The sequence below is a fragment of the Mesoplodon densirostris genome, chromosome 1 (assembly GCF_025265405.1).
Source record: "Mesoplodon densirostris isolate mMesDen1 chromosome 1, mMesDen1 primary haplotype, whole genome shotgun sequence".
Lineage (NCBI taxonomy): Eukaryota > Metazoa > Chordata > Mammalia > Artiodactyla > Ziphiidae > Mesoplodon > Mesoplodon densirostris.
In genome coordinates this window covers 48,089,363-48,114,641 of record NC_082661.1, presented here as the reverse complement: position 1 = coordinate 48,114,641, position 25,279 = coordinate 48,089,363, and the positions used below count along the sequence as shown (strand labels likewise).

Genomic DNA, 25,279 nt, shown 5'->3' with positions numbered 1-25,279 from the left:
AAGTCTTAGCAATATTTTTTGGATATGTCTCCTGAGACAATGAAAACAGAAGCAAAAATCAACAAATGGAACTACAGTAAACAAAAAAGCTTTTGCACAGTGAAGGAAACCAACAAAACAAAAAGGGCCACCTACTGAATGGGACAAGATATTTGCAAATGATATATCCAAAAAGGGGTTAATATCCAAAATATACAAAGAACTCATATATCTCAACGCCAAAAAAACAAACAACCAGATTAAAAACTGGCCAGAGGACCTAGATAGACATTTTTCCAAAGAAGACATACAGATGGCCAAGAGGCACATGAAAATATGCTCAACATCACTAATCATCAGGGAAATGCAAGTCAAAACCACAATGAAATTACACCTCACACCTTTCAGAATGGCTATTATCAAAAGACAACAAATAAGTGTGTTGGTGAGGATGTGGAGAAAAGGGAACCCTTGTGTACTGCTGATGAGAATATATATTGATGCAATATGTATGGAATATAGTATGAAGGTTCCTCAAAAAGTTAAAACTAGAACTACCATACAATCCAGCAATTCCACTTCTGGGTATTTATCTGAAGAAAATGAAAACACTAATTAGGAAAGATATATGTACCCCTAATGTTCATTGCAGCATTATTTACAATAGCAAGATATGGAAGCAATCTGAGTGCCCATCAATAGATAAGTGGATAAAGATGTGGTGTATATATACAACGAAATACTACTTGGCCATAAAAAAGAATGAAATCTTGTCATCTGCAACAACATGGATGGACCTAAATGGTATTATGCTAAGTGGAATAGAAAGACAAATACTGTATGATTTCACTTATGGGTGCAATCTAAAAACAAATCAAAATAAATGAAAAAACATAACCAAACAGAAACAGAGTAATAGATACAGAGAACAAACAGGTGGCTGCCAGAAGGGAGGGGGTAGGGAGGAGGAGAGAAATAGGTGAAGGGGAAGAGGTATAAACTTCCAGTTGCAAAATAAATGAGTCATGGGTATGAAATGTACAGTGTAGGGAATACAGTCAGTAATTACATAAGATCTTTGCATGGTGACAGAAGACAACTAGACTTATCATGGAGATCATTTTGAAATATACAGAAATATAGAATCACTATGTTGTATACCAGGAGCTAACGTAGTGTAAGTAGGTCAATTATACTTCAAAAACAAATAAGCCAACAAACTCATAGGAAAATATGATCAGGTTTCTGGCTATCAGAGGCAGGAGGTTGGGGGAAAGGGAATTAGATGAAGGTAGTCAAAAGGTACAAACCTCCAGTTATAAGATAAGTAAGTACTAGGAATGTAATGTACAACATGATAAAGATAATTAACACTGCTGTACATTATAAATGAAAGTTGCTAAGGGAGTAAAGCCTGAGAATTCTCATCACAAGGAAAACAGTTTTTTTCTACTTTAATGTTGTATCTATATGAGATGATAGATGTTCACTAAACCTACTTGATATTCATTTCATGATGTATGTAAGTCAAATCATTATGTTGTACACCTTAAAATTATATAGTTCTGTATGTCAATTATATTTCAGTAAAGCTGGAAAAAACCAACAAAACAATATATGCTCACAACAGAAAAATAATCTCGATAATTGAGAAAATTACGCAATGAGAATCTTGTGTATACTATACTACCCTTAATGGTCACCAGAGCAAGCAAAGCCGCAGTCTGAGAGAAAGGCTTTTATGCCATGAAGAAAAGAAACAAAATGAACACATTTATAAAGCTTCCCAAATTGTCCATCACAAATGACCAAGGCTTATGGTAGACCTGGTTTCTGGATTGATATGAATCTACTCATTTATTTTACTTAAGAGAAAAACAGAAAAAAAGTGTCTGTCATAAGATCAATAAGCCCAGAGTGAAAAACAGGTTTCCTCAAACAAATTCAGGATGATAAAGAATTTCATAAAATAAAACCCAGAAATTCCTTCTTCTATAGACCTTCAAAACACCAAAACTGACAACATGTGGTTTTTGTTTTTGAATATGAAGAAAATATGGGTGAAAGCCTTTAGAATAAAGGAATAGAGAAGATTTTTCTAAGCATGCCACAAAAATGTAAACACATAAAACATAACTCCATGTGACAACAACTCAACAGGCTGAAATACATAAACCCTATGAGTATCCTTTGTAATAAAATTATAATAGCACCTTCCTGGGTTCTGTGAGTCATTCTAATGAATTATCAAACCTTAGAGGGGTTGGTTGTGGAAAACTCCCAAGACTGGTAGCCAGCTGATAAGAGGTGCAGGTGGACGGGGGGACACCCCCTCCCCAGACTTGCGGCTAGAGTCCGCAGTAGGGGCAGCCTTGTGGAGGATGGGTGTCCTTAACCTGAGGGTCTGTACTAACTCCAGGGAGTTAGTGTCAAGACTGTACTGTAGCACACCCAGCTCATGTCACCAGCTGGGTTGACAAAGAATAGTAACCATGCTAAGTAATAATATAATAATATTCTCTATAACTGACACTCCTGAGAGGAAAGCAAACGTCATAATACGGTAAACGACCAATAGCTTTGTTGATAGGTGTGTGATTTTTCTACTATAAACAATAAAGGGCAGGAAATGTTTATCCTTCTTGAGTACCCAAATGCCTCCTTATCTGTGCCATTCATGCAGCTCTCCCAAGCTATAGTCCCCCACACTGTGTACCTCTATTAAAGCACTCATTACTATGTGCTGCATTTGTCTATGCCTCTCTCCCATATGCTAGACTGTGAATTCCAAAGCAGGGACTACATCTCATTCACCTTTGTATTCTCAGAGCCTACCACAGTGCCTAGACAGTGGCAGATGTGCCGTAAGTTTGGTGAATGAACGAGTCAGTCATCAAATAGCTCTGTCCATAAAAAATCACTTCTGTAAAGGAACGTGCTTGAATGGGTGCTTTGGCTTGAAACTTCATAGTAATTTTGGCCTCTTCCCTCTCTTTATTCAACTAAATACTGTGTCTTATAGATCAGAGAGATAAGTGACCTCTGCAGGTAAATAGCAAATAAAAATACGGATTCCTTCATATACAATAAGAAAAAAAAGGATGGTGTCAAATATTCTTTTTCTCTTCTTTTAGATCTTTGTGGTTTGTGGTTAGAAATCCAGTTTGAAGGACTAACTTCTCCTTAGTCAAAATACTATTATCCTTCTTATAACAACTGATTCACTCACCTTTTAATCTAGCATCGCCCCCAAAGGCACCACAGCCCCAGTTTCCTGTAGCCACTGCAGAAAGATTCTCTGAAGAAACTCCAGGACGAAGAAATCCACAGTAAGCCTGCAGGATGAAAGAAATATCAAAGCACGTGAATGACTAGACACTAACAGTATTTCTGACTGATGTACTAGGATCAGTATCCATTATCAAGCTTATGTTATCTCTCTCTCCTCTTTTTTTCCTAGGGGCCAAAGTACAGGGGAAAAAGAGAAAATCCTGGAATTACACAAGGAGAGGGTAAGAAATGATCAGTTCTATTATTTATTTGCTTTGATGCTGGGCAAATCAAAGCCCTTAAACCATTACAGGTCTCAGTTTCTTTTTCCAATTCAAACAAATATAAAGGAAAATATCAGAGATATTTTAAGAACTAATGGAATCCCAATCACAAACCACAGGGGACTAAAGGATAGAAAGGCATTTAAGACACTGTTTTATTTGAAAACTTTTGATTACGATTTTTTTCAGTAAGGTAAAGAGTTACTATTATGCTTCCTCACGACTCTCTCTCTGAATTATTGGGACTTAGATTAATAACCGTGATTAGCTTTTAAATGTGCTTCCTGCCACTGAAATGCTTAAACAACTATATATAAAATGAGCAAGTAACTATATATAAAAAGGATTCCTATACCTGGTTACAAGATAACCTTTAATATCCCTTCCAGCTCCAAGATTCTCTAGTTTCACAGCTCTGTTTTAAGCTAGAATATTTTAAAATTTGCCAGTAACCTGAGAAAAGTACAATATATCCTGAGGTTGCTGTCTGTTTTAATTAAATGAACAGCTCATTTTGTATATGAGAAAACTGCAGTTTAAGGTCCCAGAGTTTCTGATTTCTATTTCTTTGCTGTCAGACAAGTTGGTCTTTCTGCCTCCAAAGGGTTCTTAGTTTTCTGAAACTATCAGACTATATTAAGAGGTTTAAAATAATAGCAAAGCAAATCTCCCCTGGGCTTTCTCAAGTACCAAAGCCTAAAATACAGCTTATTTATAGTAGTAAATAAAATAGAAAGAATGACGTGTGACAAATGTTCCCAGAGAAAAACCAAGGATAAAGAAAGATGCTTCTATGAAACCCACACATAGAAATACTGTAAATTGCTCTCTGAAGTTGCTACAAGGGTATAAAAATGTATTTTATACCTGTCTGGGTGGATTAACAAGGCTATTCCTTCCACCCCCTCCTAGGCTGTAAATCCTGACAGATATTAATTATAAGTTGGTACCAGACCATTACTCAACACTGTGGTACAGAGCTTACACTAGAACTCACAAATTACCTGTATAATCAGATGCATGGAGCATCTGAAAATCAGGTCAAAACTATCAAAGAGCTCAATTTTTTTGAGTAGGTTCTTGAAACATACAGTCTCTGCCTTTATGCCAACAAGGGGGTGAACAGACTTTCTGTCAGAATAGACATAACTTTGCCACTTGCTTTCCTGTCAAATTCTCCAAATATGCCTAGAAGAAGAGGAAGATTTCTTAGCCTCCTAGTGTGTGTCGCCTCTGTTTTATACCATCAGAATGGTTTTAGTTTCTTTCACACTGCTATCTCTACATATCTGGGCTAACTTTTCTTTAATGAGCAAAAATAGCTTAGTAAGACTAAGGCCTAACAACAGAGAATTTGAAATATTTAGATTATTTAGAAGTAAAATCTAACCAATTTTACTTTAAAAAAATCTATCTTGAAAAATGACCATAACAAAAAAACACCTATAAAACTGAAATTAACCTGCATTTGGTGTTCTGATTAAGTAAAATAAAATGAAACTTTAAAAATGTAATCAGATAGAAATTAAATGATATAAAATACTAACATAGTAATTAGGTATAAAGATAACTGTGATGATTAAATACAAAATTCTTTTTTATTGAAGTATAATTGATTTACAATATTATATTAGTTTCAGGTGTACAGAGTGATTCAGTATTTTTACAGAATATACTCAATTAAAAGTTATTACAAGATAATGGCTGTAACTCCCTGTGCTATACAATATATCCTTGATGCTTATCTATTTTATACATAGTAGTTTGTATCTCTTAATCCCATACCCCTAATATGCCCCTCCCCGCCTTCCCTCTCCCCTTTGGTAACCACTAGTTTGTTTTCTATATCTGTGAGACTGTTTCTGTTTTGCATATACATTCATTTGTATTATTTTTTAGATTCCACATGTAAGTGATATATAGTATTTGTCTTTCTCTGTCTAACTTATTTCACCAAGCATAATATTCTCTAGGTCCATCCACTTTGCTATAAAAGGCAGAATTTCATTCTTTTTTATGGCTGAGAAATATTTCATTGTATACATTATCCATTTGTCTATTGATGGGCAGGGCCCTTGGGTTGCTTCCATATCTTGGCTACTGTTACAAAATTCTTTTATTCTGTTTGAACCAACCATTTCTCTATGATGGCCTAGTGGGGTGGGATGGGGCGGCGGAGGGAGGGAGGACATTATATAATGTAAATACATTATACTGTTTGTTAAATTAATAATTTAACAATTTTTGTCCTAAAGAGTTGTTCATGACTTCCCTGGTGGTATGGTGGTTAAGAATCTGCCTGCCAATGCAGGGGACACGGGTTCGAGCCCTGGTCTGGGAAGATCCCACATGCCGCGGAGCAACTAAGCCTGTGCACAACAACTACTGAGCCTGTGCTCTAGAATCCGCGAGCTACAACTACTGAGACACGTGCCGAAACAACTGAAGCCCGCGTGCCTAGAGCCCATGCTCCACAACAAGAGAAGCCACCACATTGAGAAGCCCACGCCCTGCAACGAAGAGTAGCCCCTGCTCTCTGCAACTACAGAAAGCCTGCGTGCAGCAACAAAGACCCAACGCAGCCAAAAATAAAATAAATTAATTAAAAAAAAGAGTTGTTTATATGAAATCAATCTACCGTACTCGTCTAACTTAAACTAATACATAGTTGGTATTGATAATGATTTTCTGATGTTTTAGAACACTGTGATTTCTTAAAAACAAACATAACATAAAAAGTTCCTTAAGAATCTTTTGGAAGAGAATAAAATAATATTAATTAAGACTCTTAAAATTATACTTAGATTCAGTAAGAGTAATTTTATAAATTTCTTCTTTTGTAAATTTCTTTTATTTGATTAAATAACAACTGTCCAAAGATGTTTACTACATTATACATAATAGAGAAAAACTTGGGACCACCTATTAATTCAAAAACAGTAGCTAAGTCCTAGTATATCAATCCAACCAATTTTGTGGCCATTACACATATTATTATGGGGATTTCCCTGTCAGTCCAATGGTTAAGACTCTGTGCTTCCCCTGCAAGGGGCACTGGTTCAATCCCTGGTCAGGGAACTAAGATCCCTCATGCCATGTGGTGCAGCCAAAAATAGAGATATAGACAGATAGATAAAAAAAAGATCAAATTTATTTAAAAAAACATCATGAAGATCATTAGAAAGTATGAAAAATACAATTTATGGATAGATAAATACAATATTATAGGTAACTTTTGCACACATTTATAGGAAAATTAGTATTCATGTGGAAAGACCTACAAAAATGAAAACAATTATTTGAAAGGTAAAATTATAGATGATTTTTTATCTTTAAAATAACTGTAACATTAGTAAATTGATTTTGCCTTTTTAAGATGCAATATAGGGACCTCCCTGGTGGCACAGTGGTTAAGAATCCGCCTGCTAATTCAGGGGGACATGGGTTCGAACCCTGGTCCAGGAAGACCCCACATGCCGCAGAGCAACTAAGCCCATGCACCACAACTACTGAGCCTGTGCTCTAGAGCCCACGAGCCACAACTACTGAAGCCCGTGCACTGCAACAAAGAGTAGCCCCTGCTCGCCGCAACTACAGAAAAGCCCACGCGCAGCAACAAAGACCCAACGCAGCCAAAGATAAATTTAAAAAAATAAGTATAAATAAATAAAAGCTTTTTAAAAAGATGCAATATAAAATGAAAACACCATGTAGACCTTAGATTTCTCATATGTGAAATCAAAGATTAGATTAGGTTTCTCTATGGTTATCCTGATTCTATACATTGAGAAACTTAAGGGAAAGCTCATGAAAAATGATACATTTTGAACTAATATTCCTGAAAGGTAACACAGACTTCAAGAAAAGATTATAAATGATCAAATGTTGAGTTTCCTAGAAATATCAGCAGCAAGTATTGATCAGTTGTGTTAATCAAGCTTTGATTTAATAACAATCCCCTTCCAAATTTGGTGATAACAACAAAAAAAATCTGACTTGAATGAAATAAAACTTCTATTGCCAGGTTATTTAAAGACTCAGTCTTTTTCTATAAAGTATGTCTCATAAGGACTCTATATTGTACAAATAAATGTTTTTCAGTGTTGGTAATACTTACAACTAACTTAACCTATTCACATATACCAAGGCTTCACATCTTTAAAATTTCTGGTGTCTTTGAGGAGGGGAAACTGAAGGTTAGTGCTATCCAAGTAAACGTAGAGAGTATCAGTTAGCCATGGGCAATTTAAAAAGAGAAGATTTACTTATGTCCAGTGTTATCTTTTAAAAAGATCATATTTATAGATAATTTCTAAAAGTGAATGATCTAGCTCCTCCAGGAAAGTATTTGTGGGAATATAAATGTTATCATGAAAAAAAAGGGAACCTTTAAGACTTCCCTAGTGGCGCAGTGGTTAAGAATCTGCCTGCCAATGCAGGCGACACGCTTTCGAGCCCTGGTCCAGGAAGATCCCACATGCTGCAGAGCAACTAAGCTCGTGCGCCACAACTACTGAGCCTGCGCTCTAGAGCCTGCAAGCCACAACTACTGAGCCCACGTGCCGCAACTTCTGAAGCCCATGCACCTAGAGCCCATGCTCTACAACAAGAGAAGCCACTGCAATGAGAAGCCCACGCGCCGCAACGAAGAGTAGCCCCTGCTTGCTGCAACTAGAGACAGCCCGCGTGCAGCAACAAAGACCCAACGCAGCCAAAAATAAATAAATAAATATATTTTTTTAAATGTTAAAAAAAGGGAGCCTTTAAATGTGTGTTAATGTATGATAATGGTTAAATACATTTACTTTTCATATGCTTCTCTCCAAACTTTTCATGTATTTCTCTGCCATAACAAAATACCATGGACTGAGTGACTTAAATAATAGACATTAATTTTCTCACAGTTTTGGAGACTAGAAGTTCAAGATCAAGGTGTCAGCATGTTTGATTTCATTTGAGACCTTTCTCCTTGGCTTGCAGATGGTCACCTTCATGCTGTGCCCTCACATGATCTTTATTCTGTGGGCATGCACCCCTGATTTTTTTTTGTATGCCCTAATCTCCTCTTCTTATTCGGATACTAGTTAGATTGGATTAGGGCGCTCCCTGGCATCATTTTAACTTAATCACATCTCTATACATTCTGAACTACTCGGGTAAGAGCTTCAACATATGAATTGTGGGCAGGCGGGGGGGGACCCATACCTACTGCTTATATAAATGTCTTCTAGTATCAATGATCATGTGACAAATTCACATACACATCTGATGAAAAGCTAAATGTAAATCTTCTTATTCTACTTGATATGCTTGCTATGTGATGAAAACATCATGTGCTTGGAGACAACTGCTTTAAGTCAACAGTTTAGAACAGTGAAAGCAAGCTCACAATTAAAAGGTACCCAATATAATAAAAGATATTCCTCAGTAATATCAGGTAAAAGAGAAATTATATCTGTTGATATATCAAAGAACAGTCTTTTTGGATAGCTTTTATGAGGAATTACTTAAAAGAAAATTGGAATATGTGTGTAAGTTGAACTTTGGAAAATAGCGCATTTACTCTTCAAACTTTTATGAGATTCCTTTGAGAACTTCAAACATTAAAATAACTTAATGAATTATATATTAAAAAAACATGTTTAACAGTAAATTAGATTCTTGAATACATTAGAATATGATAATAAATGTAATTATATTTGAAATATCCACTAAGTTTTAAGTGTACTAAAGTCTTTCTGGATTATTTGGTTATTTTACTAACAATCTGAGAGGCAAGGCGGTTGAGCTGGGATAAGCAGAGCACCACAGAGAGGCCATTCCTGTGGTAAGACCCGGGGAAAAGATGTGAACATGATATACTGAACGCCACACATGCCAATCCAAGGGCAGTCCCAGTCCACCTGCAATGGTACACCTAGTCTGCTGTCATTCCCAGAAGTCTGTGTAGGGATTGGCACATGGGTAGTCATGCAAAACCACAACCTCATTATCTTAATAATGAATTTCATGACCAAATCCTACTCATGGAAGTTAAAACAATGGTTTTCAGAACTGGGTCAGTCTTCTTGGCTGTGAGAGTAATTTGAGGAACTAAAGACATCAACTGTTTTGGTAAGGCCCTATCTATCTAGAGAATAGACTTAGAACACTATTGTATGACAGTTTATTTACTATGGTTAACAGTAGTAAAAATTTAAACTAACAATAGGTCTGGCTCATTTTTCTATTTCTGTAACACAATGAAAAAAAAAAAGAAAATGACTATAGGAGACAAAACTAAGTAGCACAGAAAACCACAGATTCCATCATAAATATGTCAAATTACCAAATAAATAAATAATTTACATGTCAGTCTTACCTATACTAGAACAATAGTGACTTGACTTTCATGTTTTATCTGTTTTAATCCTGATAAGCACAACTTGTAGCGAAAAATGTCATTGGGCAGGTCCGATAAAAACTTTCAGGGTTCATTCATTTCTATATGGTTTTACAATGATAATGTTCCAAAGCAACTAAATGTACTTGATGAGATAAATGCATGTGTGGGGCTTAATATCAAGCAACAGTCTATCTGGCATCAGTAATCAAACAATTACGAAATGGAAAGTACATCCTGTACAAGCTGACAGACCCATTAAATCAGGAGAACTGTGGGCAGACGTACTGACACTGCAAGAATTACCAGAAAGCATTAATTTCAGCATTAATAAAATGGCAGTAAATAGATGACAGCTGCTAGATGAACTAAGAAATAAGGTTACTGGCCTTGTTAAGCTCGCGCCTGATTTTCTCAGGCACAAACTGGTCGAGGTAGCGTCTGAAGTGAAGGGCATCAATGGCGACGATTTCAGTGCCGCGCCGCTGCCAGTCGTCCCTGGGGCAGGACAGATGGAGGAAAATGAGGAATGAGAAAGGTACTCACAAAATAAAACCCTCACAAGGGTCAGGTTTCTGAGACTTTGGCAGGGTTAATACATTACAAACAAACCAGTGGGTATATATCTCAGCAAATCAGGAGGGTAGAAAAACACCATTTTATTTTTAAATTCCAAGGGATACATATTGTGGACTGCCAGGCATTAAACAGTAAAATGAAAAAACAGTATGTATTATATACAGACACATCATTAACAATGAATCTTCGAGGTTAAAAGATTTCGGGGGCGGGCTTCCCTGGTGGCGCAGTGGTTGAGAGTCCGCCTGCCGATGCAGGGGACACGGGTTTGTGCCCCGGTCCGGGAAGACCCCACATGCCGTGGAGCGGCTGGGCCCGTAAGCCATGGCCGCTGAGCCTGTGCGTCCGGAGCCTGTGCTCCGCAACAGGAGAGGCCACAACAGTGAGAAGCCCATGTACCGCAAAAAAAAAAAAAAAAAAAAAAAAAAAAAAAAGATTTCGGGGGGCAAACGAAAGGAATTTAGTTCTTTGTTTTCCTCCAATACTAAAGACATGGCCTTTGTATCTCAACAAGAGCTCATTCCTCCTTTGTTCTGAAAGAACCACTCTAAGTCACTGAGTTTGTAACATAACCATTTATTGTCCAAAAACGAATCCCAAGAAGTCAAGTTCTGTAAAAAATGTGTAACAATTCAGTACAAAATTCTACCTACTGTGCTCAGTTGCTGACTGGGCAAAACTATTTTTAAAAAGGCAAAGAAATCAAAGCAGACGATAACAATTTGCCCAAGGAGACAGGAAAAACTGGCTGAGATGGTGATTCTGGAAATGTGAAATTCCAAATATTTCATCTCTTTACAAACATGCATATACTGATATGGCAGTCAACTTTTCACACTGAAGAATACCCACAGAAACCTTCATGTTAGTCTGTAAATAATTATCAGGAATTAAACATTCACACAGATAATTGTTGCAACCACATATTTTAACCAAAACAAAGGGAAAGAGACTAGGGACTGGACTTGAGATATTACAAAGATAAGGTTGTATGGCTACATGGGCAATAGCTGATTCTTTCTGCCACAATGGTTCTTTTGCATTGAAACACACATACATAGGCCACACACATTTTCTGTAAAAATTTACCTCTGGTAAACCAACTTAGTGGGAAAGCAAAAATGTCAAAGTGTAAAAATATATTTCAATAAACTAGGAGACTGCAGCAGCAAAATTCAACATAGGTTCTGCTATCAACTGTTTGTGGCATCAGGCAAATTGTCCCAGCATAGGTTTCCCCCACTTAACCTAATCTCAGAGAAAAGGTAAGGATAACTAAATAAGCTGTTTAAAGGCTTTAAGCTCTAATTAGTTCGACCTTGGAAGTTAATCTCCACTGGCTGCTTACAATTAGCAGCTGAGCTGTGCCTTTCTTCTTGGTTTAGACATTTGGCTTTTCTCTGTTTTTCCCTTTGGTATATGGAGATGGTGATATTGTTTTAACTACTAATGAAACTGTGCTATTGAATTTAAGAAGAAAATTATATTTCTGAAATAAGAATAGATGGGAGACAGACTGTATCAGGGTCAAACCCACATTCCTTAGCTTTTGGTCACGAGATGCTAACGTCAGAAATGAACTCACCTTTCACTCCTGTCTTCATGGCTCCGGGCCCAACGGTATGTTTCCGCATAGCCTGTGTATTCACTGTACTGTTCAGTACCTGAAACAAATAATTATTTTTCAGAAAAAGTTTTTTTTCTTTTTGAATTTTATTTTATTTTTTTTATACAGCAGGTTCTTATTAGTTATCTGTTTTATACATCTTAGTGTATGTATGTCAATCCCAATCTCCCAATTCATCCCACCACCAATGCCCCCAGAAAAAAATTTCTTAAGAACTGCACCTTCTAAACAGTCTCTGTTAAGAAACAAACAAATAAAAAACCCCGCTGGTCTTAATGACTTGTTATTACTTCCCATAAAGAAAAAAACGATGCCTTCAAATGCCACCACAATTATCATACAGTGAATCAATGTCCCAATCAACAAAGAAAACAAAATGTCTGTCACACTCATTTTTTTCTTTTATAAGGAGTACATAAAGATTGTGTTTTATAAAAGTCCACTGTCGGGCTTCCCTGGTGGCACAGTGGTTGAGAGTCCGCCTGCCAATGCAGGGGACACGGGATTGTGCCCCTGTCCGGGAAGATCCCACATGCCGCGGAGCGGCTGGGCCCGTGAGCCATGGCTGCTGAGCCTGCGCGTCCGGAGCCTGTGCTCCACAACGGGAGAGGCCACAACAGTGAGAGGCCCGCATACGGCAAAAAAAAAAAAAAAAAAAAAAGTCCACTGTCTTCAATGTCAGTGATCAGATGGTTTTTTATTTGTGTTGTTGAAAAAATAAATTTTACATAAAAACGTTCTCTAAGAAAACTGTCAATAAAATTAAATTTAGGATTTGCCTATCAACAGGCAAGGTACCTCAAAGGAGTTTGTAAAACTAGGATATTATGCCTGAGAAGACAGGGAGGGAAAAAAGCATAATTAACATTCATCTGATGAGAAGATGTACCAAGCTTGGCATATAACATAGATTTCTAATTCACTGGACATGAACATATCAAAAGGGATGGTGTCAAAAGTGTTCTATTTAACTAAGTAGATAAGCTCATTCCAACTCCTAGGGTCAACTCAATAATTACTTGACCTGATAAGAATCAACAAAACAGTAAAATTAAAAGCTGAAAACTTGAGCAAGATTATACTTTTCACATATTAAAAAATAAAATAGAAACAAGACAACATTGAGAACTAAGATTAATAATATTTTTAGTACAGTTGACTCTCAAACAAATGGGTTTGAACTGCACGGTTTCCCTTACACTGTAGATTTTTTTCAATAGTAAATACTACAGTACTAGACAATCTGCAGTTGGTTGAATCCACAGAGGTGGTCCCCACAGATGAAGGAAATATATATTCATTCAAAGGGCTGACTGAAGTTATATACACATATAATTATATGCGAATTTTACGGTACTACTTTTCTCTTCAAAAGATACACTTCACTGGGATTCCTACCAAAATGAATAAACTGAATCTAGTTATGAAAAAACACTGGGCAAACCCCCCAAAAGAGATATTCTACCAAGTAACTGGCTTCAATGTTTTAAAAATATCAAGGTGAACAAACACAAGGTTGAGAAACTGTCCCAGTTTAAAGGATACATGACAAGTCTATTCAAGGTCTGATCCTGGATTAGACTGTAGACTGGGTGGGGGAAAAGATATAATTAGGATAATTGATAGAATATTGACTAGGGATTAGCTAATAGTATTTTATCAATGTTAAATTTCCTAATTTTGATTAACTATGCTGTGCTAATGTAAGAGAATGTCCTAGTTCTTAGGAAATATACAATAAAATATTTGGGGTAAAAGGGCAGAATGTCTCCAATATACTCCTAGTTCAGGAAAAGAAAATAGAGAAAGAATGATATAGCAGATGGGGCAGAAATGTAAACTGGTGAATCTGGGTGAAAATTATATGGAAATTCCTTATATTATTCTTGCAACTTTTCTGTAGATCTGAAAATTTTCATACATATACAAATATAAACATAGATATACAATATAAGTAAATATTAAATAAAGCTATGAAAAATACTATTCTATTTTTATAAATGATTAAAATATTCCATAATAAAAACTTAAAAGATTTAATCTCAATACTAGAGTTTCTAGTCTATTACTGAGCACACTGTTTCTTAAAAATAATTTTTCAAAATTTTAAATAATTTACAGTTTAATTACTATAAATTCACCTAGTATTTTGGGTAAGATAGTCTGCTACAAATCAAGAAAATAACTACAAAATTAATGTTGTTTCTGTCAGGCTTCCTTGACACTGTAAGTAGAGTTGGTTGTTCCTTCTTTGTGCTCTGCAGTACTCTGCATACAGCATCAACAGAGCAATTAACATATTAAATTGCAATCTGCAAATCAATTATATTTCTACACAGTATCAACGAGCAGTCAAAAACTGAAATTTTAAAACTACATTTACAATAACAAAAAATATGAAATACTTAGAGGTAAGTCTGAGAAAATGTAAAAGAAGTATACAATAAAAAGTATGTAATATGACTGGCAGAAATTAAATAAGACCTAAATAAACATAAAGATACCTCATTCATGTGTCAAAGACTAAATATTGTTAAGAAGTCAAGTTTTCCCATGGCCAATAGGCACACGAAAAGATGCTCAACATTGCTAATTATAAGAGAAATGCAAATCAAAACTACAATGAGGTACCACCTCACAATGGTCAGAATGGCCATCATTAAAACATCTACAAATAACAAATTCTGGAGAGGGTGTGGAAAAAAGGGAATCCTCTAACACTGTTGGTGGGAATGTAAACTGGTGCAGCCACTATGGAGAACAGTATGGAAGTTCCTCAAAAAAATAAAAATAGAGTTGCCATATGATCTAGCAATCCCACTCCTGGGCATATACCCAGACAAAACTATAATTCAAAACGATGTATGCACCCCTATGTTCATAGCAGCACTATTTACAATAGCCAAGACATGGAAACAACCAAAATGTCCATTGACAAATGAATGGATAAAGAAGATGTGGTATGTATATATAGTCCATTTATATATAATGGACTATTACTCAGCCATCAAAAAGAATGATATAATGCCATTTGCAGCAACATGGATGGACCTAGAGATTATCATACTAAGTGAAGTAAGTCAGAGAAAGACAAATACTGTATGATATCACATATATGTGGAATCTAAAATATGACACAAATGAACATTATCTACAAAACAGAAACAGACTCTATGGAGAACAGACTGTAGTTGTCAAGGGTAAGGGAGGGTAGGAGAGGGAAGGAATGGGAGTTTGGGATTAGCAGAGGCAAACTATTATATGTAGGATGGATAAACAACAAGGTCCTATTGTATAGCACAGGGAATTATATTCAATATTCTCTGACAAACCATAATGGAAAAGAATATGAAAATATGTGTGTGTGTGTATAACTGAGTCACTTTGCTGTACAGAAGAAATTAATACAACATTGTAAATCAACTATACTTCAATATAATTGTTTAAAAAAGTCATCTTCCCAAATTGATCTATAGATTCAAAACAATCTTAATTAAAATTCAGCAAGCCTTTTTGTAGATATTGACAAACTTATTCTAAAATTCAACAAACAACTCTGAAGAAGAACAAAGTTAGAGGACTCACTCTGCCTGATTTCAAGAATTATTATAAAGCTACAGTAATCAAACCAGAAAGAACCAAAAAAACCAAAACCCAAATTAATAAATTGGACTTCAAAATTAGAAACTTCTGTTTTTCAGAAGTCATTGTTAAGATAATGAAAAGACATACTTCATATGTCTGATAAAAGACTTACATAAAATATATAAAGCACTTCCAAACTCAAGAATAAAAAAACAAACAACCCAATTAAAACATAGGCAAAAAGATGGCTTCATGAGCATAGCCATATGTCAAAACTTACCTAATTGCACACTTTCAATATATAAGGTTTGTTGTATGTCAATTATACCTCAATAATCTGATTCCTTCACTAGACTGACAGCTTCTCAAGGGCAGGGATTATATATTATTAACATGTGTGCCTACATTAGCATCTTGTAATGCAAAAATATAGAAGCAGTTGAGTAAGTACTTGCTGCATAAACATAATTAAGGACCGAAACAGGAAGAACACTGAGGTTAAAATAATGAGAAATACTTAATACAGAAATACTTAATCTGGACTAAGTATTATATAATTGACATATTAAAAAATTCATTTACAAAGACAGTGTGGCATGGCAAAAAGAGCACCACACTGAGATTAAGAGTCACGAGGAACCCAAAGTGAATCCTTAAGTAACCAAATCTCATTGGACTTCATCTCAACGTCTAAAAATTAGGCTTGTCAATAATTCTTATATTGTTTACCTCATAGAATAGCTTGGAAAACCAAATAAGACGAGTTTAAAATCCTTCAATACCATACACAGGTTGGTATTGGTGTCATCAGACTTAACTTTGTAAGGGAGTAGAGAAACCAAAGATATATGACTCTATTTATGTGGGGTTTAAAAGACATGTGGTCTACTGGCCTGACTGGGAATAAAGACAGCCGGGAATAATCCTGTTCTTTTGCTTTTTGCCTTGCAGTGAACAAGCCTCATTTTCCCTGTTTATTATTATTATTAATAATAATAACAATAATAACGCCTACTCTGATCCCTTAATTATGAAAATAAACACCTCTTCTGTCTTTTGAAAAGTGGTTGAAAGATATAAAATATCAATGATCAACTTCTATTTCAAATTAGGATGTTTTTTGTCTTCTTTCCTAACAGAAACAAGGTTAGGTTTATTTCCTTCAGGTTTGGGAAATCAAAAATGCACATACAGATGCTTTTGCTCTAAAATTAAATCCTGAGTTTTCTAAGTAAACATCTTTCAAAATTATGTTGTTCTGAAAAACAAATGCCCTTAGCTTGCTTTAAATTTAAATTTACTGATAAACTTTTCTGAAAATGCAAAGGTGAACAGTGATAACAGCAAAGAAGAGACAGAAGACAATGACCGTTTTGATAGCTCTCTCTAGGGATATAGCCTTAAGACTTCATACTCAAAGACAAGCCTTCACCTAAGTTAAAAACTTTTAAGGAACCCATTTAAATCTTTTCAAGAGCTCATTACAACCTTATGAGTTCTTAGGCTTTATAGTAGTAAGAAAAATTCTTATTTTCTTTTACTAGTAATGCAAGTTTATGATGAACACAGCAAAAAATATTTGGAGATTAAAGAAATTCTACTTACTAATGGGTTATGCCCTTAGAAAGAAGATTTATACAAAAACCATCTACCCCACTTTTATTAGTATCATTAAAACAGTGGTGATTATGCAGCAGAAAAAAACACTCTGGCCTTTCATTCCCATGATTAATAAAAATTAAGAAAAGCCAAACTCCAACTTTATTTGGATCTTTCCCAATGAGCTGGTGTCAGTTAGTAAGCACTGGGCTGTTTCTGTAGTGATGGGCACCTCTAGTGTTGTTAACTCTATGAAAAATACCAGTACTATAAGCAATGGTGTCTGCTTTTGTCTTTTCTATCAGTTCTGCTGACACTCACAAAAGATTTAAGGACCTGTGGTGTTGGGGAAGATTTGATTCACTAGAGGGCAGGTTTTATATTAAATGTGTCAACATTCTGCTCAGTAAGTTTCATGTCTAGGCATCTGCTTTATGTTCTCACCACACAGAAACAACAAAATAATCTCCCAGCACCACAATAACACCTTTTAGTATTGAAGCTTTTACTGGACGTTGTGAAGGAACACGAGAGAGGGGAAAAAGGGGGAAGATTGGAGCTTTAATTCTTTTCCTCAATCTATACTTACTGAAAGGTTTTAACTCATGACTGCTCCAGGGAGGATCACAGCAAGTAGAGGGATAACACTGTTTGGATAAAAGTATTTGCCTGTTTGCATGACCTGTTTCATATTCATTTAAAAGTCTGATACCAACCAGATGCCCCACAATGATGATAAATTTAATTTATTTCCAATTTCTCAAACTCTTCTACAGATTCAGGCAGCACAGCCACAGCCATTAGCTCACTGAGCCTGGGTGAATCATTGAAGGAATGGAATTGATCAGGCAGATAGACTGCAGTGCATAGTTAAGAGTCTCCTAAGAAGGGAGATGGCAGAAATCCAACATCAAATAGATGATGAAATGGCCATTTCCATTAAGGAAACATCACATCACAGATATTAATTAGGAGGCACTATAATAGAGTTAAGTGGATATGGGGAAAAATGCTGAGTTAAAAGTCACCCCGGGTGTCCTTAGCCTGAGGTAATTACAGGTGTGAAGGTGAGTCATGGATCTGCAATTTTCCATCTATTTTACAATGGCTGCAGGTAAGTTAGAGACCAGATATAACTCCAGAGTGATGATGCTTTTTTAGATTGGGGACAAACTATGCTTAAAAAAGAAAAAAAGTCTAATGTTTTCCTTTTACTAGTCCCAAGGAAATTACATTCTTTATTTACAGAAACATTAATGGGAGATGACAAGGGACTACTTCCCTAGTACAACAGAAGTGAAGCAAATGAAACAAGTTAGCTTTGAGTTAAAATGCCCTGCATTCTACCAACTTTTTTATTTCAAGAATGTAAATTCATCCTAAAAAATTGATGGGATATTTTGTTCTCAGTCTTCTTCAAATCTAGCTTAACTGCTAAAAATTAAAACTCTTTTAAAGTATTATTTGATACACCCAAATGCTGGAGACGGTCACATTCCAGAACTTCAGTGTTCTCTAAAACAGTCTGAGATCAATATTCAAAGTATTCATTTGCCCAACAATGGATTTATGACAGTTTAATTTTTTTGTTCTGTAATTCCTTATACTCTTTTCTCCCCTAACAACTTCTAACTACACCCTTCTTATCTGCATACATAATAAACAACAAATGCAGATAGACAACCAATATGTGAGTTGAGACAATGCTGAGAATAAAAGGGTTTTATCTTTCTATTTCAGTACAGTTTGGATCACAACCTCAGAATTCTGGATGAAATACTTCAGGTTATTAACTTCAAAGAGCTGCAGTTCTATCAAAGAAGAAATTCCTTTGCTGAAGTTCTAAACTTCCTACATAAACTCAAACAACAATTTTTATTTTTTGCCTTATCTCACCAAAACAGCAGAATCAAAAGGATATTATAAGAAATAATATAGGATTATCTAAAAGATGTGGAATAACTCCTTGAAAGCCCTTTTATCCACAAGCACTTATAAAAGATACGGACACATCAACAAAAACAATGGAGTAAAAATCTCAGAGCACTCTTTCCTCCATAAAAATAATGAGAACACTGGCAAAACTTGTAAGAATCATCTTTTTCTGAACTGTGGGAATTAACCAAAGGCTTGCAGCAGTCTGAGGAGTGTTTATTAAAGAAAAATTGGCTAAATATTGGTAAACACAGTGAATTGTATAGTGTTTTAACTTGCCCTGTTCCTATTCCACTTTCCCAAGCTCCGTCGTAGCCTTAGAAACCAACAGCCTGTAATCAAAACAGCCTGGTTGCCACCAGAGGGGGCAGAGAAGGGTTGAAGCTCCTTCAAAGCCCCATTCTCAGAGAACTGTAATCATCTGACCTGTCTGGTAGTTAGTTCCCTGGAAGACCTCACTCACAAGGCTGTCTTTATTTGACCAGACTTGGACTTTGTCCAGGGTGAAAAGCCTAATTCCCAGGGGTGTTTGTTGAAAACAATTATAGTCAATTGTTTAACAGTGTAGCTGCCTGAGGCATTAGATTACAGTTGGGGTAAATAGGCTAACCAAAAAGCTTCAGAGGAAAAGCTAAGGAATGAGAAGTACTTACGGGACTTTGAAAAGTTCTAAGTATCCTTGGGAATCTAGACATCTACACACATGCCCATAGCTGTACACAGGCTCAAGAAAGACCTGAGAAGGTCCTAACCTCTCCCCTCACTCTGATCTTGAGGCTCTGTGTAAGCAGGAAGGAAGTGTCAACTGCCTGGTGGAGTGTTGAAGGTAAGCCCCAACATATAGTCAGAGCCCTTTGGCAAAGACTGACTTACTGACTCTAGGCATTTAAGAAAATCTCTGTCCAATCATTAGGTAACTACTAATCTAACCAAACAGAGACTTTAGTGGCTACACATGAAAAAGAATACAGTCTTCACAGAACTAGATTAGGAAAGTCACTAAACAAACAGCAACAAAAACATACTCTGGGAAAAGGAGAAAATCTGATTTCAAGAGTTGCCCCATTTAAAATGTCCAGTTTTCAACAAAAAAATTGAGACATGCAAAGAAACGAGAAAGTAGGGTCCATACTCAGGGAAAAAAAGTATTCATTAGTAACTGACCCACCCTGAGGAACCCAGATGTTGGACTTACTAAACAGAAACTTTAAGTCAGCTGTTTTACATCCATTAAAAAAAAATTAAAGCAAATTATATCTAAAGAACTAAATGAAAATATGAGAATAATGCCTCACAAATAGAGAATCTCAATAGAGATAAAAATTATTTTTAAAAAGAATCAAATAGAAATTCTATAGTTGAAAAGCATAATAACTGGAATAAAAATTTCACTGAGGGGATTAAAAAGCAGATTAGAGCAGACAGAAGAATCAGTGAACCTAACGATAGGTCAGTGGAAATTATCCAGTCTGAGAAACAAAAAGAATGAAGAAAAATGAACAGAGCTTCAGAGACCAATGGACATCACCAAATGTACCAACACATGCATAACAGGAGTCTCAGAAGGAGAGAAGAGAAAGGGACAGAAAGAATACTTGAAGAAATAATGGCCAAAAATTTACCAAATGTATCTAAACATTCAAGACATTCAATGAACCCAAACAGGATAAAGTTAAAGAGATCCACACCTATACACATCATAAACAGTTGAAAGACAAAGAGGGAATCCTGAAAGCAAAACATAAGGGACAAAATTTAGATGTTCTCCTGAAGGTTGCCTACAAATGTATCTGAGATGTGTGGTCTCAGAGTCTTAATTCTGTCATGTACCTCTTTGGACATAAATTAGTTGAGTTATACATTTGATAAAACTAACAGAGGATGGTTTTCATCCCACTGTAATCTTTGAAAATAACAATCAACCAAATTCTCCTACACTTAGCCTGTTAGTCTCCTATACTAATCTCAAAGTGGCAACAGATTCAAAGGGGAAATAAGAAATCCTCCTTTGCAGAAAGAAAAAAACATCAGCAATTGATGGTTGATTATGGCTTTTATATGGGAATGTTTTGTTTTGTTTTGTTTTGTTGGGTATGTTCTTTTAGGTACCTGAATAAAAGGCTTAACTTCGCTACAGTGGCTGATTAAGAGTTTCTTAAGAGTTATGAGTTAATCATCAATTTTTTGGGGGTAGCTTATACACAAGAAAATACTGTGACATAGTGATATTGCAATCTAAAGAAACTTAAGGGAAAATAAATGTAAATCTTGATTAATAGGCCTAAAGTATAAATCTGACTATGTTTCCTTCTCTCCTCATACCATAATAACTTAAATCAAAGAGAGGCACTAAGATAATCACACTTTTTCTCTTAGGATTAGAAATTAGGGCCTCCCTGGTGGCGCAGTGGTTAGGAGTCCGCCTGCCGATGCAGGGGATACGGGTTCGTGCCCCGGTCTGGGAGGATCCCATATGCCGCGGAGCGGCTGGGCCCGTGAGCCATGGCCGCTGGGCCTGCGCATCCGGAGCCTGTGCTCCGCAGTGGGAGAGGCCACAACAGTGAGAGGCCCACATACCGCAAAAAAGAAAAAAAAAAAAAAAAAAAAAAGATATTAGAATAAACATAAGGCTACTGATTTATTTCCCTTCTATAAAGCTGTTTTACTGACTCTCTCCAAACACTGTAACTGTTTTTTATACTTACACAGTGTGTTCATGCTGAAGTACAACAAATCACTTTGGAAATATAATGGAAGAATAATAATAGGAAACATGCTCAAAGACATATCACTATCTTCTTTTTAAGGACACCATATCATAAAATTTCAAACTGGAGAGTAGTTTAATCATTTTTTACCCTTGTTCCTCAGATAAAGATACCAAGAAAGAAAAAGTGGGGATAAAATGTCTTACTCAAGATTATGAAAATGAAACTGTAACAATTTAATAAGAACAAGTATAAATTAATGAATTAAAACATTGGGACTAATGCCCACGGTAGAGAAAAGCTACTATCTGAGTGGCCTCTCGTCTTCATGATAGATGATCACAGATGGGGAACACTACCCCATTGTTCAGACTTCTCAACTAACCTGTGATGATAAGACATTCATTGTGATCCAGCACCTCAGTGAAGAGCCGTGAAACAATCAACTCAGGGTTGATTAAAAAGCGGATTTCTTCTTGTACAAGTCCTGCACTGGTTACACCACCTCCAACAAAACGGTTTGCAAAATCCACCTATTTGGGAAAATGTGGCATGTTAAATGACAATTTAAAATACCTACATATATAATAAAGTATACTCCCTCTAAGCTCTGATCTTCCTTTCCTTTCCCACATAAATCAATCCCCAAATTAGTAATCTTCCCAGGGAGAACAGATTGTGGTTGACTGCACCCTTTCCACCTCACTGCAGTTAACATCTCTGAATATTTCTTTGGATTCCAAAATGTTAGAAGGAACATGGAAAATAGAGCTTTTAGGCAAAAGCCTCAATGTAATTATATGGACTCTTGTTTATAAACCTTACCTGTGCTCCAAGGGCCACAAATCAAGGGAGGTTTTTATCTGGAAAGGTTTCAAGATCACTTCTCCACCACTCTCTACTCCATTTCCATTTATGTACTTCATATGACTTTAATATAATTATACAGGCATACCTCATTTTATTGCACTTTGCTTTACTGCACTTCACAGATATTGCATTTTTTACAAATTGAATGTTAATGGCAACCCTGCATCTAGCAAGGCTATTGGTGCCATTTTTCCAATACCATTTTCTCACTTTGTGTCTCTGTGTCATATTTTGGTAATTCTTGCAATATTTCAAACCCTCGACCAGCAAAAAAAATTACAACCTGAAGGCTCAGATGATGGTTGGCATTTTTTAGCAATAAAGTACTTTTTAATTAAGGCATGACATTTTCTTAGACATAATGCTATTTGACACTTAAAAGACTGCAGTATAGTATAAACATAACTTTTATATGCACTGGGAAACCAAAAAAATTCATGTGACTTGCTTTTTTGCAATGGTCTGGAAACAAACGCATGGTATCTCCAAACTATATAGCCTGTACCTTTCTTATATAATATAGAAATCAAACACTTGTCCTTAAAGGTTTGAAAAGTTTAGGATTTAACCTTTTTGGTAACTTTTTTCTTTTGTGAAAGAATAAAGGGATGAAAATTTCTTCCTTCTAAATTCAACTGCAAACCCCAAACTGCAAAAACATTACAAACTTTAAAAAAAAAAATACACCTAAGGGGAAGAAAAATGAAGACAAAAAAATCTAGTTTAACAACATTCAATAAATTAATATTTCCAATTTAGTTTAAAACTATATGTAAGTTTTCTATGGAGTACTATGATGGTGGCATCCCCAAGCTCCTATTGATAAAGGTGAGTTACACAATCCTCAAGAGAAAGCAAACTCAACTTGCCAGAATTATTTGTTTGTCTTAAACTTACTATGCACTCCAATGTGTCCAACAGTATTCTAGGCTCTATGGAGCAATATGTAAGAAATAGTTTCTGACTTTGTCTTAGATTTTTCTATTTGGGGAGTTAGATTACACACATACACACAACTTGTGTACACATGCAGTCATACACAACCCCCTCCCGCCCCCTGCCAGAATTTAGTAAGTAACGTAAGAGAGGCTTCTATACTATTTAGGAAAAACACAATCCTGTGTCTCTTCTTTACTCTCACACTACTACCACACTCTCGACACTTCTGACACCAGATGTGTGGATTTTCCACACATCAAGCAATTCTGCACTACCAGCTAGGTGTCCTACAATCCAGTTCAGTTCTGACACTGTCTACCTGGAGTTAGTGAAAAATCCCACAGGCTAAGAATTCAGTCCTACAAGACTGCCCCAGTTCAGATGACAATCTCAAGTCCCAGGTTGTCACCTGTACTTCTAGTTGACCAGCTATAAATTGGGGTTCCCATGACCCCACCCAGGGCTTGATGATTTGCTAGACCAGCTCAAAGAATTCAGGGTAACACTTACTTACATTTACTGATTTATTAAAAAGGATGTAAGAAAGGATACAGATGAACAGCCAGATGTAGAGACACACAGGGCAAGGTATGTGGGAAGGGGCACAGAGCTTCCACGCCCTTTCCAAACAAGTCATCTCCCAGCACCTCCGCATGTTCACCAACCCCAAAGCTCTCCAAATCCTGTACTTCTGAAATTTTTATGGAAGCTTCATCACATTCTCATGACCGATCATTAACTGAGTCTCCAGTCCCTCCCCCCTTTCCCAGAGGATGGGAGGTGGGGCAGAAAGTTCCAAACTTCTAATCATGGCTTAGTCTTTCTGGTGACCATCCCCATCCTGAAGCTACCCAGGAGCCCACCAAGAGCTGCATCATTAGAACAAAAGACATGCCTATCACTCAGGAAATTCCAAGGGGTTTAGGAGCTCTGAGTCAGGAATTGGGGTCAAAGACCAAATATTAGAACAAAAGATGCTCCTAGTGCTCTTACCACTCAGGAGATTACAAGGGTTTTAGGAGCTCTGTGCCAAGAACAGGTTGTAGAGACTAATATATATATTTCCTATTATTTCACATATACTTTCAGACTATTGTCAAGTATGAGATTTCGTAAAACTTGTTTGTGATCTCTAAAGCAATTATAAGAAATGGTAATGTGAAGCCTGTTTTACAAAAGAGTAAAACAAGAATATGAATCTTTTGACACGTAAAAATATTATATGTGAAAAGAGAGAAATTAATAGAAGATAAAGTAGTCTTCTTTCACTACAGAAGAACTTAGAAAATACTGAAAAATATGACTGGACAAGTTCTTGAAATGAGTTACCAAAGTGAATCATTTGGGTTTATATTCTGGCATAATAAATCAACACTAAAACTTTAGCTTATAAAGAAAAATAATTTTGGTTAAACTAGTCCACTGATTAGAAATAGTTACCTACTACATATGAAGTCTTTATACATTGGGTGATTTATAGCTTAAATTGTTCAATTAAACAAGTATTGATGAAATATTATGC

General features: G+C 36.0%; 1 protein-coding gene across 3 annotated transcripts in view; it reads right to left on the bottom strand.

Moving 5' to 3' along the window:
- PARG (poly(ADP-ribose) glycohydrolase) overlaps positions 1 to 25,279 on the bottom strand; it is a 114,278-nt gene that overhangs the window by 13,300 nt on the left and 75,699 nt on the right. For all 3 annotated transcript variants that reach the window (XM_060103111.1, XM_060103120.1, XM_060103129.1), the window contains exons 13-16: positions 22,334 to 22,481; positions 12,080 to 12,158; positions 10,305 to 10,413; positions 3,209 to 3,314 (exon numbers count right to left, since the gene is read on the bottom strand). In XM_060103111.1, the coding sequence (XP_059959094.1) occupies positions 3,209 to 3,314; positions 10,305 to 10,413; positions 12,080 to 12,158; positions 22,334 to 22,481 (442 nt within the window). The remainder of the gene's footprint in view (positions 1 to 3,208; positions 3,315 to 10,304; positions 10,414 to 12,079; positions 12,159 to 22,333; positions 22,482 to 25,279) is intronic.